The sequence below is a fragment of the Cryptotermes secundus genome, unplaced genomic scaffold, assembly GCF_002891405.2.
Source record: "Cryptotermes secundus unplaced genomic scaffold, Csec_1.0 scaffold355, whole genome shotgun sequence".
NCBI classification, from domain to species: domain Eukaryota; kingdom Metazoa; phylum Arthropoda; class Insecta; order Blattodea; family Kalotermitidae; genus Cryptotermes; species Cryptotermes secundus.
In genome coordinates, this window is record NW_019737088.1 from 1,462,364 (window position 1) to 1,484,396 (window position 22,033).

The following is a 22,033-nucleotide window of genomic DNA, read 5'->3' on the forward strand; positions in this document are numbered from 1 at the left end:
TAGGATCAAGAAGCTTCTCTTCTCCACGTCGTTCAGGCCGGCTCTGAGAGTCCACCCAACCTCCTATCCAATGGGTACCGTGGGCTTTTTCCACGGGGGTAAAGCGGACGGGACGTGAAGCTGACCATTCACCTCCAGCTAGTCCCAAGGTCAAGGAAGTGTGGATCTATACATTAACTCCCCTATACGTCTTCATGGCGCAGTGGTTAATTAGTTAAGCACAGAGACAACTTTAACTTATGTATGGTTTTTATTGGAGAAAATTATAAACTTCTCTAGGAACGCGTGTACTTTATAAATTAAACTCGGCACCAAAAGAGTTTTGCAAATGTTACAGGGAAATGCCACACACAAGGTGCCACAACGTACACTAGACATTAGGTATCGGAAGATAATACGGAAACAGCACTGAACTTTTATTTAAATACTCTGTTGTGCAGTTGGAGATCAGTGTTTGAAAGATAATGTGTGCGACGTCATCTTGGACATTATTCTGTGAAACTGGGAAGGCAAGTTTTTTCTGCATACCGAAGCGAGAGAGAAGCGTTCGGACTTGAAAACGACCTGACGCGAGCGTGCGAGTGATTCTCAGGTGCGCTAGCTGAGTCTCTTGCAGTCGGAACGCGATACTCGTCAGCTCGTCAGTCAGCTTCGTGCACCAACAGAAGGCAGTATGAAGTGGCGGACTGACAGCGCAGTCAATGCTACCGCTGCAGAAAAAGTAAGTAATAAATCTGTTTTCTCTAAGTGTGGGATATTCTTATTAACTGGACCTTTATTCAGCCACCAAGTTCCCAAATTCTGCATATCTTCGTACAATGAATTCGCAAACTAATTTTTGATAATTTCAAGAGAAACCGATTTCATCCCATAACCTGTAACTTTTTTCAGGTTATAATTGCTGTTACTGTCTAAACACAGATATTCTAAGCTATCTAAACACCAACTGTTCGCTTAAATATAATTAAAATTGTTCGATTTATAAAAGAACGACTGAGACCGTGATAGAGCGAACTCATTTGTGTTATGGCAACAATAATTAAAAACCGGCTTTATATTATACAATTGTAAATTACGTATTTTCTAAGTAGCACCATAAGCTTGTTTTATTCTTCATATTTCTACCCTTGCTTCTCTTATGTATGTCCTATATTTGTTCCAAGTAAAATAGTGCAGTATGGGGAATTTGTAGTACATTTCAACTTGTTGCATGGCGTCAGTTAATGCAGCTCCGTAAACTCTGACGCTGAGAGTGTGCAATTTGAAATTGCTTCGCACGGTCAAATGTGACCTCTGTTTCAAATGGAAATGAAACAAGATCTCAGAAGAACAGAGTATAGAAATGCAAATGATTAAATAAACGATGCAGCTTCGACTGGGGAGCACTATCAGTAGATTCGAATTTGAAGGATACTGTCGGAGTTAGTTCACAGTACTACCCGGTCTTCATCTGTAGAGACTGACAAAAACAGTGAACTCCTTACTTACTATAGCCGCAAGCTATTGAATGCATATAAAGTAGCCAAACTTTATGTTACAATGCTGTGTAGAGATGGAACAATAAACTATCGCAACTTTCGATCATACATTATCAGAAGAGACTGCTGTGAGTTTTATTTGCCGCATGAGCGGTCATACATAACCTAGACATCACTCATACATTCTTATGAATATATGATTTAAACATAACCTGAAACTTAAGAGGTTTGAAAGTTCTGACACGCTGCGCGGCACTAATGAGAAGAGTTTCGTGTTACTGTCACGAGAGGAATATAGAAATTTCTTAATTAATAATTATTTCACACATTTCATCACATCAAATAAATGTACTCGTAGGTACACAATATTGAAATACTTTCTAGTTTTAGTTTCTTGAAGTGGGGGGAGACTGAGTCCACTTGGTATGTCGGCCACTAACTGGCCTGTTGTACCAGCTCCCGGATGATGATGAGTGTGGAGCATTTTGTAGAATGACAATTGGCGGGGGAAAACGAAGTACTCTGAGAAAAACTGCCCAAGTGCTTTTTCGCCTACCACAAACCCCACATGACCTGACCTGGGCTCGAACCCCGGTCGCCGCGGTGTGAAGCCGGCGACTAACCGCCTGAGTTATGGCACGGCCTAACATTAAAAAACTGCAACAAGTGTTAATATATTTATCTGTCTCATTTGATTTTATGAACCGAATTAAATTAGTACAAGACTTGGATTTTGAACACGGTAAAGAATTTTCTAGTTCCATAAAAGCAAATCATTTCTTGACCAACTGAAGGGCATTTGAAGGGAATCTCTATACTTTGGAGTTAGTTGATTAGGTAATTAATACTCAAATATTTAGCTGCTTACTTTGCCACTTATTTAGCTACTCAGTTGCCTGACTACTTGGGAAATTAATTATATAACAGAACGTGAAGTCTTATTTGACAACCTTCCGAACAAGGTAAATGCTTTACCGCTTAAAAACAAAGGCTGACTTAGTGATCAGTTACATGGATGCGTGGCTTTACTTTTTCGGATGTGAGTTGCCGATTGTCTAGCGGTTGCAGACCGTCGCTGGAAATGACTTTCTCCGGTCTAATTAAAGTTCATTGCGTAACGGATGTAGTTCATTTGAATACCAACGTATATTTCACACAGACTAATGTAAATGTTTTATGCTATAAAGGAAAGCACTTTGATGTAGATTTTTTTTCCTTGGCACTACAGCCCCAGTGGGTCTAGGCCTACCTCCGTGAACTCCGTTCACTTCGGTTTTTCTAGATCTTACGCATACGGTAAGACTCCTTGGGCGAGTGATCAGCTCGTCGCAAGGCCTCTACCTGTAGACAAACACAGAAAAACGCACACAAACATCCATGCCCTGAGTGGGATTCGAACCCATGATCCCGGCTTCCGAGCGAGCGAAGACAGTGCATTCCTTAGACCGCTTGGCTACCGTGACCGGCTAGCTTTACCATTGCCTTTACCTTATAGTTCTTGGATAACCTGGCCCGTAGAGTGAGGTGTCTGGAGGCGCGTATACGTCACGAGTTCTTCCCAGATATTCGTGCTATTATCTTCGTAGAGTAATCGCATTCCGTTTAGGATGATAAGGAACTTGATATGGAGTCGGAATAAGAATGGATTACCACATGAATGGAATGAGTGTGTTGCTGTATGAGAGCATGGTACACTAAGTACAACATTTTGATATAAAATAAAGCCTGTGCATATTTCAGACGCTACTGACTTAACATCAGAAGGCAAAACCAATAATATAAAGAAAACGCTTTACTTGTATGAAGAACAGAGGTTGTCGTAAAGGGATTTCTGACAGTTGAAAACGAGAATAGATTAAAGTATAATTAATCTCTTCATGATAACCTGCTTTGATCACACTTGAAATGTCTTTCCTTCGCAGTGTTGGCTTTGCCTTCTGATGATGGCAAGTAATGGCCAAAATATGTAAAGGCTTTATTTTATATTGATGCAATTTATTGACCTTGCGCTCATTGATTTTTTAAAAGTGTGACGGCTGAAGATGTCTCTTATAAAAATAAATAAATATATTGCTTCTATTTAGGAAGAAAAATTTTAGGACGCATTATATAGAACCAAGTTATGAGGATGTGAGGTAGATGAAACTGGGCCAGATTCGTGTCCAGTATTTGGATTTTATATTAGCGGCGCTGAATCTTCAGATTCCGTCACCAAAATCAGTTAAATATTTGGTCGGTTTATTAAGTAAGTAACAAAGTTCGACAGTTTTAGTCGAAAGAGCATTAACACAATAAAGTATAGTTCAAGGATGGTCACGCCATAGCTGAAGCGGTTAGTCGCTGGCTTCCCACCGCGGCGGCCCGGGTTCGATCCCGGGTCTTGACAAGTGGGATTTGTGGTGGACGAAGTGGCGCTGGGGCGGATTTTCTCCGAGTACTTCGGTTTCCCCTGCCGATCTTCATTCTACCAAAATTCTCCATCATCATAATCACCCGGGACAGGCTACAATAGGCCAATCAGTGGCCGCCGTGACGAGTGGAGCCAGTTGGACTCCACCCCCCACTAAGCGAGTTAACAAAAAATAGTTCATGGATAACTGAAGGCTGGTAGTAACTGGTTGATTATTTTGCTTATTTTGTCGGCCGTTCAGATCAAAGTACTCCTTTGAGGCAAACAAAAATGTTTGCTTACGGTCATAGAAATATTCATTAAATTAGCGAACCGGACGTTGAATTACAGTGGCTAGCGCTCCGGCTTCCTGTTCTGTAGATCCTCACTTAGATCTCGACCTGGAGATCAGTTACACTCTCTGAAGTTTTTATTACTGCCCTCAGTCCTGGAGAAAATTCTGGAAAATGTCTCAAAACAGACCACAGACTTCTCCCTCAAGCTTTGGGATAATGCTGGGAAAGTACCCCAAAATAGGGCACAAAGGTTTTCCTCAGCCCTTGGGAAAATAGTGGGAAGTATCATAAAATAGGCCACAATTTTCCTTCCACATTCTTATGATTACAATAATCCTGTCAGACCGACATAGGCCCTGTAAAGTCTGAAGTTGGCAAAGCATTGTTAAATAATACAAGAAACATAACCTACCACTTTTACTTTTATTGCCAAGATTGTAATCTCTTATTTGACTTTCATCTTTGATTTAACTGTGTTTAGGAACAACAGAAATTCTTGTCCCATTCCATTTCGAAACTACTGGGAATTCGTGTTTTGCAAGTATTTTGGTCTGCGACCTTGCCTTCGTGTGGGAGCTGCGCTGCAAACCCCACACCCCCTCCCCCTTATCTGCCGGACGGTTATTCAGGCATTGTGTTCGCATCATCAGTGACTGCTTATGACGAAACCGCGAAATAAAACGATTATGCACGCAGTGACGTCATAACCATGACTTCATTGAAGCATGACGCGTTGACCTATAGTTCAGTACGTGGAATTGAGATAAAATATATCTCCAAATTCTTTATGTGCTGATATCGAAGATGGTATCTGGTATTAGTAATTTACAGATACTTGAAGTGAACATCTGATGGCCTAATGTTTCATATCCCCCCTCCTCCACGGACAAGGCTCAACCCTGTTCCGACTACAGAGCCCGTTTTTGAACAATGTTCCAGTCCCTTTGGTTTGTAACGATACTCAATTTTTGGGGATCTACTTCTGTCCATTCTCTTAAATATCAGTTAACCATTTTCCCAGCGATCATTTGTATTTACATTTATAAATAAAACGCATAATTGAACCCGTCAGCATATATTCATTTGTTGTTTCGACTCATTTGGCTTATCCACTGGTAATTCGTAAAAATATAATTTATGCTGTTTGAATGTTACCAGTATTTCTGTTCGTCCTGGCTCAAGTGGTACTGGCGTATAAAAATCTGAAAGCTGTCATCTCTTTATAATATTATTAAAGTTTTTCTCTTTTCCCAGTTGCCACTATGATGGTCTGTTTATCGTTCCGAATATGGCTTGCTTGACTTTGCAGAATCTCATGGATTATATAGTGCTTTCTGTAGTCTCAATCATATTTCTTGATTTATTTTTGTGTTTTGTTTTGGAGCTGTTGTATCGCAGACCACATAATTTCGAAATAGAGGGTGATTGATTATAAAGGAATTTGATAGGATTTGGAAGGAAACGGTCCTGCTACAATCGAGGTCCCATATTGTAATTTTCCTTAAAGATTCAGAGAAATCATAAATCCAGTAGTCAAGATAGTCGGTTTCCTGGCCGGGATTCGAATATAACATTTTGTGGATAAAACTCCAAAGTACTACCCCTAACCAAACGTTACTGGTCACATTTCTTGAACAGGAAACAACCTATTTTATTATTTACGTACTATTCAGCTCCCTAAGAAATACTGCTTTCAAAGGATTCCCAGAGAATGCATCAGAAGAAATTCCGAAGACACGATTCAAAGAGAGCAATCACTGTGCCGGTCTCTACTCTGCACAATCCCTGCAGTGTAGTGTACGCGTCTCTGAAGAGTGCAAGGAAATAGATGCGAATATGAAGTGCGTTTATTTCGATTTTGCACATGTCATTCGCGTTAATGTTCATTAATTGCAGACATAAATTTGTTATTGCGAAGATAATTACACCTGCGATACACTGCACAGAAACACACGCTAACAGCTTTTTCACACGTCTTTACATGTAGACCACATCAAAATAAAAGGTTTATATCTTAAGGGTATATATATATATATTACGTTGTTCCCCAATAATCTGCATAGTGAAATGCTTTGGAGAAAACGGATAACAATGATTTTAGTCTTTGTATAAAGTTGAGGTTAGTCAACGAGAATGCGATGGGCAGCGCATGCGTACACATGGGGAAGAAAAGGGCTGCATATATGGTTCTGATGGGAAAGACAGAAGGAGAGATACCACTAGGACGATCTAGCCGTAGGTGGGAGAACAATATTAAGATGGAGCATAGCGAAATAGAATGGGGTTTTATGGTTTGGATTTGCCTGGCTGAGGATAGAGACCGGTGGAAGAGGGTTACTGTGAAAATGGTAATGATCTTTCGGCTTTCGTAATATTTTGGAACAGTCTTGAGTAGCCGGACGACTGGAGGCTTCTCAAGAAGGAATTAACTCCATGGAGTTGATTAATTTCTAAAGCTGAGGTTACCTACACGAAACAATATCAAATTCTACCGACAGCTTTTAGCGTAGATCGACAATCCGAAATCAAAGTATGTTCATTTGTTTCGGAGATGCACAGTGTAGGGGACAGCCAGTGGCTGGCATATGATCTGAGCGGGGGCCGACAGCACCTGTGTCTTCCCACGTGTGGGCGTGAGAGAGTTCTTTCCGGGTCGAGGCGCGGTTCAAGGAGATGAGTCGCAAGGCTGCGCCATCATAGCGTGCTGTCCACACGATTAGAGGAAAAGCGAACTACCTCTCTATAGGAAGTTCATTATTTGTTTTTGGATTATAGTTAATTTTAAGACGCTGTCATTTCTCAACCAGTTTACCTTGGAGGGACACTTGAAATAATTTCAAGTCTCAGTGAACCTCTACATAAAAATTATTATAAACGTTTTCATTTAATCTCCAAAAGGTTTCTGTGAATAAATCAGTGTGTTTGAAGTAAGCAGTCTTCTGGGATGTGGCGCCGTATAGATATTCTGTTAACCTACGTTTCGGGGAACGAATCGCCTCCATCTTCAGGGCAGAAGAAAATTTCGCTCGCGGATTTCTCATTTTTTCTTCTACCCTGAAGATGGAAGTGATACGTTCCTCCGAAACGTCGGTTAACACAATATCTGCACGGCGCCAAATCCAAGAAGACTGCTTACTTCATATTCACCGCCGTGAAAACCTCAGAGCTTACAAATCAGTGTGTTGTTGCAACGTCAGGATTTTTTTTAACAGAAGCGAAACCTCTCAAGAAGCGAACCACTGATGGTGCACCATCAGCACAGATCCCTACACAGTTCCCCTAAGACAGACCTTTTGTTTCCAGATATGAAGACTAAACATTAAATAGGGCCGCGCCATAGCTCAAGCGGTTAGTCGCTGGCTTCCCATCCCGGGTCTGGTCAAGTGGGATTTGTGGTGGACAAAGTGGCGCTGGGGCAGGTTTTCTCCGAGTACTTCGGTTTCCCCTGCCAATCTTCATTCCACCAATTGCTCCACAATCACCCTCACCTATCATCTGGTGCTGGTACAATAGGTCAGAAGTGGCCGCAGTACAAGGGACTTAGTCCCACCCCACTAGCAATAAAAAAAGCATTATATATATATCCCCCTTTATTTGTTTAGGGCCGTTCTTTGAAACACAAGAAGTTTTCTTGAATTTCACCGTCATTTACAAATGCTACAACGTAACTTTTATTGGTGAAACCTTATGACTCATCAACCTGGATAGAGGAACTGTCATTTTCCAGTTTGTCACACAAAACCTCTTCAGCATCATGTGTCATGTCTTCCACACATCTATTTATCGTACCGTTTGAAAATGGAACATTTTCAATTTCTCGCACTGCATCTTGTCCCAACATTTTACATTCTGTAGTTCTAAATGCTGACACTATTAGATTCTCATCAACTGTGTGTCTTTTCCTTTTCTGAACACTATATTCTATTACTAAATAACTTACTTCCTGGGCCTTTTCCCTGACTGTGACTTTACTAACAAAAACTTTACTCTCTTTGTTTTGAGATCGAAACAGCCATTTCAAACAATCAGCATTTATACTAGTCATGTGGCTCTGGTTTGTAGTTAAGGTTCCGTTTTGCTGGAGTCATTGTTGCTTTTGTTAGTAGTTCGCCACAGATGATGCACAAGGGAATAGGACAGCTTGAAATGCCAATCCATGCAAAGCCCATTGGTAAATAGCTTTCATTGTTAAAGCCGGGCCTTTGCTGTGTCCATTATTACACTAGTGCAGTGAAACTTGTCCGAAGCTTCTGAACCTTCGTCATTAACCTCGTCAGAATTGCCCGCATGCCTAGGACTACAGTCCCCCTCTTTAAAAATCGCGACATGGGACCGTCAGACATTTCTTTAAAACACAAGGGTTAATAAAGTACGAATAAGTATGGCATAATAAATAAGAAAAAAAAAATGAAAAAGTATGAAAACCGAACAATGCGTCTAACCTACAAAATCGAAGTTATGCAACATTTGCAACAAGAATGTGCCTTACTCCTCCGCGACAGTTGCCAACCACCAAATGTCCGTCCGTCACACATTCGTGCTTTCATTAGCTCCACCCTGTAATACTAGTTAACACAAAAGAATCAAAACAACTACAATGAACTACTTATTTCAATTTTGGCTCCCTTGTTTACTATAAATTAAGCATCAAGTATTATTATTATTATTATTATTATTATTATTATTATTATGTGCTAACTGTATGAACCTCAACATCAGTAAAACTAAAGTTATATCCTTATCCAGGAAAACCAACGTACTTATCTACGATTATAAACTTTTTCAATCGTCAATAGCCCGGATCGATTCTATAAAAGACCTGGGAGTGTTTATTGATGCTAAGCTATACGAGTATTTCCATGACCAGGTCAATTACATTTTCTCTCACTGTGCTAAACTGTTGGGTCTAGTTCTTAACATTACCTACAATTTCTCTTCGCTAGACTGTATGCTCAGATTATACACTACGTTAGTTAGATCTGAGCTTGAATATGCGTCCGTAGTCTGGAATTCGATTACGTCAACTGATGCCAACAAGCTGGAACTCATCCAGCAGAGGTTTGCGACTCTTTGTTTTAATCGTTTCTGTCCTCAAGCCCATTACAGTTATTCTCTTGCTCTGGAGGAGTTAAAATTGCACACTTTACGTACTAGGAGACATCGCCTTGATGCACTCTTTCTTATTCACGATTATTTTGGCTCGAAATTCTGCCCTTCTGTCCTGGAAATTGTTGGTCTCCGAGTTCCTGCTCGGTATATCAGAGATTTTGCATTGTTCAATGTTTGCTCCTCATCTAAAAATTGTCCCTCTGCTAGATGTGCAGCAGCTGCTATGTTGTCTGCACGAATGGTGACGTATTCGGAGCCAGGAATGTTCTCCCCAAACGATTTCTAAATGTAGTATAATTGTTAGTATTATTATTATTATTATTTGCATAGGCAATAAAACAATAAACTCAATTATTATTATTATCCTCTGAAAATCTATACTTTTCATTTCTAAATTAAATATTTATATGTTACATTTCTCAGTTCTTAATAACACTTAGATTTATGTTAATAAAATTATTATTATTGCTATTATTATCATTTGTTGTTTGTTTACTTTTCTACATTATTGTGTTTTCCCCAGTGCTTGCCTGTAATTTCTCTTTGACTTTATAATGTGTTTATATACAATGTAATTATTTTTATCTACACTGTGCTCTGTCTGTAATTGGCCTTGCGGCTGTTGACTCGGCACATAAATAATAAAGAATTGAGTTGAATTATTATTATTATTTTATACTGCTCTATTTGAAACTGAAATTTTTCTTCGCTGTCACACTGTGGCTTTGTCTGTGTGCGTTTATGTATGCGTCATTATTCATGCTCACTTTGTAATTAGTATAGTCTATCATACTTTGTATTCTATTATTTAATTATTTTTGTGTATTTCTATCTATTTGTGCTAACTTTGTAATTGGTATCTCTGCTGTTAAGTTTGCACGTGAATAAACACGAATTGAATTGAATTATTATTATGCTATTAAGATTATTGAAACGATCAAATAACTCGTTTAAATACTGAATAACCATAGAAAATTTTAATAATTAAAAATGTACGAGTAATAAGCCAATATTCCTTTTGATGTAGGCTGTAAACTCAAAATAAGGTAAATAGATAGCTGTAATGATCATTATTAATATAAACACACACAAGGGTGAACATAAAAACATGACTTGTATGTATTTATATATATGTATACATCACAACCTTATGGGCCTCCACGGTTTATTATAGGGATAACTTTACTTTACATGTATATCCCCACGATCTCTAGCGGAACCCAAGGGTTTCAGGGAACCCGGTTTGAGAATGGTCGTCTTAGAGTACATACCGTCAACTGTAGGATATTTGCATTTGTGTAAGGTGTAGGAACCATCTGGTAAAGGTATAACTACCATACGACTTATGCACCCCAAGAAAGGACATATGATTACCAAAGAAGGGAATGAAACACGAAAAAACCAGTAGGAATTAAGGTTCTCACAGCGCTGTTTATGAAGAGTACTAACTTCTGGGATATAGCGTCATGCAGTCGGCTGAAACTTCGGACACTATTAACAAAGAGCAGTTGGTCAGGCAGTTGGTTAATGGATCACCCATGTAGTTGATGGATTTCATGCTTTCTTTCCAGCATGTTATTTCTTTTTCTCTAACACTCGTTTCACTGCTTCCTTTTGTTGAAGTATAGTGGCACATCACCTAAATTACGTGTTCATCAAACACTTGTAGTGTTATGTAACACTAGCCAAAAGTTGCTGCATCATTCACAGCATAAGAACTGTACACACACATCTAAAAGGTGCTAAACCCGAGATACGCTGATCCTCGATATTACGTGTTTTTTACGCAAAGTGCATAAAAGTAATGCATAACAGGGAGGTCATGTCTGTCTTGGAGGCTAGGCGGATGTTTCAGAATCATTCATTGCCTACGGAACATAAACTAGGGCCTCGGAATTTCTCAGTAAGAAAAGGTAAATTTGTCCCTGTGCTGAACTAATTAGGCACTACAGCATGAAGGCGTATGAGGGAGTGGATGTATAGATCCAAAATTTCTTTATCTCGGCATTAGTTGTAGGTGAGTGATCAGCTTCACGCCCCGGCCGCTTTAGCCCCGAAGAAAGAGCCACCGATACCCATTGGATAGGAGGCTGGGTAGGCCTCAGTGCCGGTTTGGACGACATGTAGAAAAAATTCTTGACCCTACCGAGACTCGAACTCCGACCCTTCGATCATCCAGCCCATAGCCAGTAGCTATACAGACCACGTTATGCTGGCTCATCGGAATTTCTAGGTACTTGTTGGAAAATGTGCATTTGACAAGCTGAGAAAAGGGTGGGAAATGTGACGTGGATCTGATTCATAGATAGATAAATTCTGAGGATTAGCGGTTTCTCCCAAACACCAGTCATGTGACTGCGACTAGGCAGGAAAATATTTGCAGCTCTTTTATAAACATGCATCTCCTTACTATATCTATATTACGAAACTCGATAGCTTATCAACAGAGAGCCATTGGAGTGCAATATTCATCCTGTGTAGTGCATCCACTTTCAGGGAGTTCAGTTTAATATTCAAATACATTCTAAAAATAACTCATCACAGAAATGTTGTATAGCACAGGTTTTGCTTTTAAGTGGTTAAGCGACTTTCCTTTTGGACATTTTTAGATGAGGTGAACAGTTAACATTGTACGAAGAAAAATAACCTTATTTCAAGAAAGCGTCACATCTGTACTCTTTGTTGGCTTTGCAACAGGATATATTTAAGGTATCTTCGATATATGTCCATCATGGTCACTGAATGAGGTATTCAAACAGCAAAGAGCACAATTAGATGATCGATGTACTGCACTGGTATGCATCCCTGTACCCTTCTTGCAATCACAAACAGTGCTCCCGTGATTTCTTTGTTAGTTGTTTGGCATTTACTTCACTGTTAATCAGCTGTATATTGACCGTGGATGACTGGCAGTTAATGATATTATTATCCGGGATACATTAATCAGCAAGATGATTAAGATGACTGGATATGAGTTGCTCTGGCTATGCTAATGCCACGTTCACAGCCGCCAAGTTGTGCTGAACATCAGTCGTATAGTGACTAGGATTTGCAGACAGGCCCTGTGATCACTCGGCCTCTTACCCAACAGGTATCAGGGACTCTGACCGTCGTCAGACACAGCTGATTGCCTACAGCAAAATGTAAACAATTTCTCGGTAAGGGGTGAAAGAAGAGTTGCGCCTGTGGGATCCATGTTGAAAGTTTCAAAAGTTGATAAATTGAAAGACAAATACGTTTCAAAAGAAACGAAAACGACAGACAGAAAAAAGATATTGAGAAAGGAACAAAGAGCGAATGAAAACGGAAAGAAAATGGAGGAAAATAAATGGGAAAATAAGAGAGAAAAGAATAGAAATTAAAGAACAGCAATAAAAAACAGAGGGAGGAAAAAGGAAATATAGAAATTAATTGTAAAATGAGAAATAGAAAGTAACAAAGAATCAAATAACAAATGAAGAAAAAATAAAGAGAAAATATAGAAATGAATGCAAAGGAAGGGGTAGAAATAGCGATGTATAAATTAAAGAAGGAAAAAACGAATCAAATGAATAAATAGAAAGAGAAATATATAAAAGAATGCAACTGGATAAGGAGAGAGGTAGAAGAACACGAACGAGAAATAAGGACAGATAAACAGAAGGATAAATAAATGGAAATGAGAGAAAAGGAAACGGAATATATGAAAAGGAAAACGAAGGGAATAGGCAATAAGCCCTTGCTCTTGTTCCCTACCTAACCGTACGGTAAACTCGCTTATCAGCCAACATGTCCAACATGTTTGTGCTAATGAAGTGAAATTCTGACTGAACCGTAGAAAGCGGTGACCTGTCGCTATGATTTCCTTTGGAAGTTTCCTGTTTTCACAGTATAATTATTTACACGTGGTATATTAATTCCCGTGAATTCGAGTTACATAGCGGAAATTAATTCGCTGTAAGGCAGTAGTACTCGTTTTCAGTCTAATTACTCCAGAACTTCTTGGTAAATTTGTTGAAAATATCCAATTCGATATCCTAATTTCGTATGATTTAAAGACATAGAATCCATTTTATTCCTCAGATTTCTGTGTAAGTAAAATGAGAATTTGCGTCTGTCCTGTCCGTCGGTATAGTTCACTGAGCACATTTCTATTCACTGCGAAGCTGAAACAGAATTTATCAGAAGAAATCCGCGAGCGGATGATCTTTTCCCTTCTACCCTGAAGATGGAGGCGATACGTTCCTCCGAAACGTCGGTTAACAATATCTACACGGCACCACATCCCAGAAGACTGCTTTCTTCGTAGTCACCGCCGTGAAAAACCTCAAATTTAACAGACGGTGTATGAAAGCACATGATACCTCATTATGTGCCTCAACTTTTAATGAAGTTTCGTGTTGTGTGGTGGATGCAGTGTGTCTGTAATTTGATTAGCTTAGAAAAATGGATTTGTATCTGTAACAGATGAGCAGAGCGTGACATGCAGAGTTCGTTAAAACCTACCGTTTTGTGTAACACATTCTTTTCGATATTTTCTGACCCCTTTTTTTCGTTGTATTTACAGATTTGAGTTTCATTCAGTGACTTGTTTTGCAAACGACGATTACTCTTCAGCCCAAAGCAGCCGCAAGACGCATTAACTTCCTGTGCAGCGGTTATAACACTTCCTTTTCCGAGGTGTAATCAGGCTGAAGTGTGAAGCTAATCATCTCTAGTGCCGATGATAAAAATTTGTCGAATTTATATATACTTCACCATACGTGTATGATAGAGTGGTGCTTAAGAACAGGGACATTTTTCTATTTTACATTATGATCATCTTGCTTAGCATACGTAGTGGAATAGTTCAGATAATCGACTTATAGACTCTTGGAATATGTTTCCTAGAGTTCATGCACCTAAAGCCAAGGCCGGATTGTGTACTGATGTGTGTGTACGCCAGATAACAGGCAGTTGGGCACTTTCTACTCGGTAATCAAGCGGTTTTGTCTGCACAACAAACATCTGAGTGACACCTGCACCCACAGAATTAGCTTTCGCTGGTGCCTTACCTTGACTAGGCTAGTGACTCGGCTTCATTCCTGTCTCAAAACTTGTTCAAATGAAGGCTAAGATAACTAAAGCCTTCGGGAGGGATTAAGCTTTTGAGAAGAGGTTCATAAGTCTCATAAAACGTTGATGTCAAAAAATAACATTGGAAGACCATTCGAATATTCATCCAGAAAACCCACGAATGCATGAAGGTGGTACCCAGTTCGAATTTCGGTCTAATTACCGACTATCATGAAATATTTGTTTTCCTCAGTTCCTCCAATAGAATATCTTCAAATGGATGGTGTCTTTCCTGTAAGAATTCTACCCAGTCGCCATTCACAGTCTTCTTCTTATTGTCAAACCCCTGGGACGTAATCCTTTTAAGAGCTCTGATGAAGATAATTTTCCTGAGACGTTCTTATATGAAAAAGTTTGTCATAAGCCACTGTCATTTTAGAAAACGCTTTTCACCAAGCCTCTGATACGGGAAGATAAAGACAGAAGTGTAACAAAGAATGACTGAAGAGTAACTGTAAAAAAGATTGAAGAGGCAACAGGAGGAGGGCGGACAGAAAGAAAGGGTTTTTGATTTGGCCCACGGGTCTTTCTTGTACGGGTGAAACTTTAAATTGGCAAGAAACAGTCGCTTGAGACAGGGGAATCAGATATTCAATTTTGGGATTGATTATGGTGAAGTACATAATTTAGAAATAAAAGTAATTTGACTTCTTCGCTTAAAGGCGTTTAATTCTGAGGGCGGACTGCATGGGGAGATGCGGTAGCAACTTGAAGCTTCAGAAGCGTTTCAAGATTTGCTTGAAGATAGGTGAAAACCAAGGAAAACTATATCGAGATGGTCGGTCCCAATAGGACCTTCCGAATATACATAACCAACAGTCCGAAAACACAAGAATATGGAATTTCCTAAGGTTTTCCCAACTTAAGTGGCATTGCATTATTGGAAAATTCAATATATAATTGTTACTTAATATTGTCACGTGTTAGTGATCAGACACTGGGTTTGGCTTAGTAATTGGAGTTATTGAACTCTTATAACTCGTAACTACAAATAATTATAACAGTCTCACTGATTTACACACTCTAAAGATCGCTGTAACTACAGCACACATAAAGACTTCTATGTCTTCACTAGTCGTTGCTTGGTAACGGCATCTAACCATGCAACTCAGAAGTCCAGACTGGCAACCGCCGGCTCCGAACTCCGACTGTCGACTCCCGACTCATGACTGACTGACTCACTCGGTCGGTAGGTCAATTAAATTGCTGCTGATCCACGCTGGCACAGTAATTCTTGGTTTCGAGTTCAGTCAGGAGCCATGACCATATTTTTATTTTTTACAGACTTTTACGTGTTTTGAAATGGGGCCTCCCATTTGACAATAAGAGGGGGTTTGACTACTACTGGTCATTCCGTCTCCCTCTAGTGGTGACTGACTCTGCTGGCTCTCACTCTCACTCACTCATCACAACTGCACTCCCTCCCCTTCTGTCTGCCTGTCACTCTCTCTCACTCTGTGTCTGATTCCTATCTCATAAGTCATAACGCACAATACATTTACGTCTAGTGCGCCTGCTCAGCTTGTTTATGCTACACGCTACATACGACTGACAGAGAAGTTGCTTTCCTTGCAAGGCGATAAGCCCTGATAACTGAAAATGTTATTTTGTATGATCATGAAACTGTCAAATCCTTCACGCTTGTCTATATGAACACGCGACGAAACACACACCCTCCAGCCACTGCATTTTCGCGGTTCTCTCACGTATCTCTCTGACAGATGGTTCATCTGATCCGATGGAATTTCATACAAGTGCAAACATGCATGCATTGAAGATCGCTGTTTTCTGGAATGGAACACCGTGCAGGTTGGAAGATGTTTACAGGCGTTTCGGAGGAACCATTATTTTCCAGATCTCCAGATCACTATGAGTGTGCCTAAATAATTTTCTAATAACCTTTGAAGTGATTCTGTGACATTCAATGTCTCTAAGTCAACCAGTCAGTGCGATACATTTCCAATTCGGCAACTTCTTAAAGCACGTTGATTATTATGTGCAGTGTTCGTTTCAACGTTCGATGTTTCGAAATTTCCTTCGCACGATGTATTCATGTGTTCTCATCGGTTAACACAGTAAACAGCGACTGCTTCCCTAAATACTAACAGACTGGTATTTGTAGAAACCGACGTTTTATATATTATTTAGATTATGTATCTTAGGACTTTCAATTAAACTGTAATTTTCACTTGATAATTGGGAATATTTTGCAAGAAATGTCTAAAAATGTTTGAGAAGACTCAGATTATAATTTAATAGTCTACACTCTCTTTTTGGACTTGACCACAAAAACACTTCCTGTTCTCTTGTCAAAATGATATCACTGTAACACAGGTCTGTACACCTTTCTCAAATGAAACTTCCCCGCAAATATGGATTACACTGAGGGCTTGCACGTATGGATGCCGGGCTGCTGACTTGATAGAAGTCAGCATGAAGCCGGAAGGTCCTTCGAAGGACTAACTCTGCCGAGCTGTTCATGGGGTTCCTCGGCCCTACAATAAATACTTACTCACTTGCCAACACTACATTGGCACCGCATTCTTCTCAGACAGACGCCACAATTCCACGCCCACCTCACTGAAGACCCTGCTCAGTTTGTCTTACCAAGTATTTAAATTTAATAATTAAAATTAAAGCAAGCTTTTAGTTTGTGTTTTGTAACCACTTGCTACCTCGCGCTGTAAAATGCCATGAAACCACGAAAATATTAAGCCTTGTGTGTTTGTCTTATTAGGGCGGTCGCTATGGCAAACGGAGCAGCGCTTCGTCCGAGGCACCCCAGAATGGAGTGTTTAGACCTCTGTCATCCTACCGGGAGTCCTGGAAACCTGAGGAGGGCGTGACGGCATCCGGAGTGTTCAGGGCTTTGTCGGAAGATGGACCGCCTTCAACTACAAGAGATACGACAAATACTGTAATTTACAATACACAGTCCGAGTACGCAGTAGGGATAGAAACTGCCGCGACAAGGCAGGCAGAGAGTCAGAAAGTTAGAACGGGCTCTGACATCCCAAACAAGTCTCAAATCTCAGGCACTAAAGAATCTAGAACAACTCCTGTGTCAGATAAGCGCAATAGAAATGAAAGATCAGGTCATCCTCACGTGCATTCAGAGCTTCCCAAGCGGAATTGTATCAAGAAGTCGGATTTGTCAGAAGCCAAGCGTGTTGAGAGCGAACCTAGCGGAGATTCTACACATTACAACCTCCATACTCCTGGCCCTGGCCCTGCTAGCAGTGCCAGTGAGACAGTTGCTAATGGTAGTTGTAGATACGTCAAGCTGGAGCCATCTTCGTCCTTATCTTCCCCGGGAGAAAGTCAAGGCATGCACCCCGCGGCCCGCGATACAGGGCAGCAACACGGCTTCGGTTCGCGTGGTGTGTCCCCCCTGAGCAGGGCAAGCAGCCCCAGCACGAACAGCAGCAGTGGAAGTTCCTACAACCTTTCATCAACGACAGAAACTACGGGTGAGAGCAGAGGTCCAAGGGCGACCCTCATGGGATCAACCACTGGACTTCTCTCAGATAATTCATCATCTTGCTCCCAGTCAAAAACCAAGGTAAGTACAAGCTTTACAATGGCATTAGCCCCATACGTCCTAGGCACGATGTATCTCGATTGAAACCATCGACGTTTATAAATTGGATTTGGTTGGTATTTGGGAAGTTTCCTGTCAGTCTCTCAGACGTTCGATCTGAATATTTTTGGTTTTCCAGCAAAATAAGTTACATGTTATGATGGTAATATAAAATAAAACAATTATTTTAAATTGAAGGTACAACATTAAAATGTTACAACAACCCTGTGACACAATCTACCCTTGTAAATGTATGAAAATAAATTTCTTGCGCCTTCACATCAAAGTATATATAAAATAGGTTAAAGCTATCCCTGTAGCGGGCCATGGAGGTCCTTAGGGTTGTGAGACGTTGATGGTCCCACATTATCTAGACAGTCGGCTCACAGATGGCGCTAAGGTTGTCAGCCTTACGCGCCGGCCGCCCTTTAGCCCCAGGAAGATTCCTTGACGTTCATCAATAAATCGAACCTTCTCAGGCACGTCTGTTTCCAACATAATGACTGCACAGGAATGCCAAAAACCATTGTCAGTCGGCCCTCGATACTGTGTTTATCCAGTTCCCTCAGGTGCAAGAAGATAGTTTTTCGTGCTCTACGTCAAGAAAGAAAATATAACAGATCTGTACAGAAATTTGTATGTGCATAATTTTATGCGAAGTATGAAAATATTTTATGTCAGCTTCTAAATATTGCCCTGTATATTATTACCCGCGTTTCAGTAAATTGTTTTTAAATCTAAATGTAATATAAATAATACAATGTGAATTCACTGTAGCAGAAAACAGTTCATTATATGATTGTAATTCTTTTGACCCGTTTACAATAAAACGTTGCAGAACTAAGCCAGTTAGCTTGCAGTACCCTCTTCACGTAACAGCTCTAGGACCGTCGAATTTATTTTAAAGAATCTTAATGCCATGTAAGGCTTGAAGTTTTAAAGGCTCTGACTATGGAGAATGCCGCCTCCTCGGATGTGGCGCTGTGTAGATCTTGTGTAAATCGACCTTTCGGAGGAAGGTATCGCCTCCATCTTCATGTTATAAAAATCCGCCAGCGAGGAACTAGCGTGAGCAGGTGGCTGCAAGTTCCTCGCTAGCGGATTTTTCTAACATGAAGATGGAGGCGAAACCTTCCTCCGAAAGGTAGATTTACACAAGATCTACACAGCGCCACGTCCCAGAAGATTACTACTGGCTAGTTTTGCTGCATTTGTCTAACAACAGATATCAGGTAACGGGCAATGTACCTACCGGCGTTTCTGTTCACATCTCGAGCGGAACTCTCTAAATATTTATCGGAGCGAAAAGTGTTTTCGACAGAAGTTTCAGAAAGAACTTATACACGCAATTAATGCGCAGTATACTTTTTTCCCACGAAGCTTACAGTTTTGTATGTAACTGAAATAAAGGGAGCGACAAACTTACATTTGTTATGCTTTGTGTACATTTCCGAACTTGTATATTCAACCAGACCTACTTTTCGAACCCACAAGAACGTTACCGAATATTGTCATTAATGTTGAAAGGATGTTTCCTCCTAAATGAATTAATAGAGCGGCAATTGAACTGTAAGTCCTATAGATAAACACTTATTTAAATAACTTAAAAATTGATCATGATGCCACATATTTTATTTTACTTAATACATCTTCTTCGTGTAAATAAATTTGTTCACTAGTTTTGAAGGGCATCCACTTTTTCCGGCTCTTACCTTGAATTTTATTTGCAGTCCGTCATACTTCTCTAAGACGCGTTATTAGCGAAGTGCGCAGCATGGGACTGTAAGCTCCACATGTAACAACTCGCAACCCACCGAATAAATTTTTATATAATCTAGTAACTGGTACGTTTTACGGCAATTGGTTATTAGCGAGTGGCGCAGGTAACCTCATCAATTATTGCTATATTAGCCTTAACCGAAACCGAGCTTTAGAATTTGCCTGGAACCAAAGGTCCACAATATAAATGCTTTGGTTTTGCTGTAAAACATAGTCAAATGTGGGTGGTACCGCTGGAGCAATACGTGACGGAACACATGGCGGTAAAATTTTCGAATGACCTGGGTAATCCGTAGGTGGGTGAGCTGTGGCCTTACTAAAATTTGTAGTCATATTCAAAGTTTGGTTAAAATCGGAGGACAACAACGGACACGTCACATAAACACGCGTTTTTACAGTCATTTCGAAAGTATTTTTTCGACTTTCTCCGATCCATTCCGAAGGCACCTTGGTACATAAACAATCACAGGATCCATGAAGATCTACAGATGAACACAGTGCTGAGTGAAATAGAAAAGCTGAGTACCAAATACTTGAGAAGATTAGAAAACCACACTAATGCACTAGCAGAGAACCTAACAGACAATGGCGAAACTACACATAAACTGAAAAGATACACCATCCTAACTCTACCAGACAGATCTGAGTAAAACCACAATACAGGAATTATGATACCTCTCTCCTCTTGCTTCCACTTTGGAGCACAGGGCTAACTAGAAAAAAAACGTTTCTAATCATAATTGTAGTGAAAAACAAAGTACTCGATTTATGTTAAGTTAATTTGTACTTAAAGACAGGTATCTGAACGCTGAAACTTCGGATGAATGCAAAAACACACCAACAGACAACATTTAAAATATCGAATTTATTTAATTTTACAAACATTGTCCCTACAGTCTCGACGTAGGCGAGTATACGTTTTTGTATTAAGCCCAAAATCAACCCGTAGTTCAGAGGCAAATGTTCCAGTCTTAATAGCAGTGCTGCACCGTATTAGTCACACTATTCCCAAGGCCGCGCCATAGCTCAAGCGGTTAGTCGCTGGCTTCCCACCGCGGCGGCCCCGGTTCGATCCCGGGTCTGGTCAATTGGGATTTGTGCTGGACAAAGTGGCGCTGGGGCGAGTTTTCTCCGAGTACTTCGGTTTCCCCTGCCAATCTTTATCCCACCAAATACTCCATTATCATAATCACCCGGGGCAGGCTACAATAGGCCAATCAGTGGCCACCGTGCCGAGTGGACCCAGTTGGACCCCTCCCCCCACTAAGCGAATGTAAAAAAAATAAACACTATTCCCACATTTAATAAAAGAAAAACTCCAATGTCTTGCTTGGAGTCGGCTGTTTGCATTGTGTAGCATTATGCACTGACATATAGCGTCTGTTAGCTTCATATGCGCCAAGCCACGGAAGCAGGAGGATTCACCACTCGACTAGAAGCGCTCAAACTGCTTGTGCCCATGCGCCTTCCCCGAAAGAAAAAGAGTGAAGTTCTTCGTACCCAAGGTCGTGTAGCTGCATTTCCGCGTCACTTCGTCTCAAAACAAAGTTTCGCAACAGATGTAATGGGAATATCTAATCATTAGCCAGTCACAGGTTTGATCCCCGTTGTTATAGGAGTCGTTTGGATGGTTAAGAAATTCACCACTTTTTATGAAACTCGAGCGTTAATTACCGTGCTTACAAAACCTCGAAACTGGTCTCTACCCGTAGCAAATGAATCCAGTCCATGTCTTACCACACAGTTTCTTTAAGATCCATTTCAATATTATCCCCTCATTTACGCCTAGTTCCAAAATTAAAACCTTAAATATTGTTTGAAACATTTTAGACATAATGTGTAAATACACACGACAATAATATGTCTCGATCTAATGCCATATTTGTGTTGTGCGCTAGCTGGCAACAAAAAATTTGTGTCTACAATAAGTGGACTTGAAGATTCGTTAGCCAAATCGCAAAGAACCAGTTTCTTACAGATTCATTATGCAGCTAGGAAACAAGCAGATAAACGAGTGTTATATCATGAAAACTGCCTGATGATGATCCAGCTGGATCGAAGAAAGTACCAGATACAGTATAATAAACAAATATTAATGCAGTAACATTGGTTTATTTATTTGGAATTTGTTGTGTTGACGGTCATAATAATGATATATAGCCAGACAAAAACCCTAGCCCTAAACACAGCACTACGTATCGTGTAGCCCTAAAACCTTATTTCGTAATCACGCAAGATCATAGTTTACGTAACAGTTACCGAGCATCTCCACAGATGTCCATGTAAAATAATATTTGGAAGCTCTGAA

General features: G+C 40.2%; 1 protein-coding gene across 1 annotated transcript in view; it reads left to right on the top strand.

The window, feature by feature from the left end:
* The first annotated feature begins 610 nt into the window (after positions 1-610).
* LOC111870070 (sodium-dependent nutrient amino acid transporter 1) overlaps positions 611-22,033 on the top strand; it is a 90,762-nt gene continuing 69,339 nt past the window's right edge. The window contains exons 1-2 of the mRNA XM_023862049.2: positions 611-721; positions 17,104-17,928. Coding sequence (XP_023717817.1) covers positions 674-721; positions 17,104-17,928 — 873 coding nt within the window. The 5' untranslated portion in view covers positions 611-673. The remainder of the gene's footprint in view (positions 722-17,103; positions 17,929-22,033) is intronic.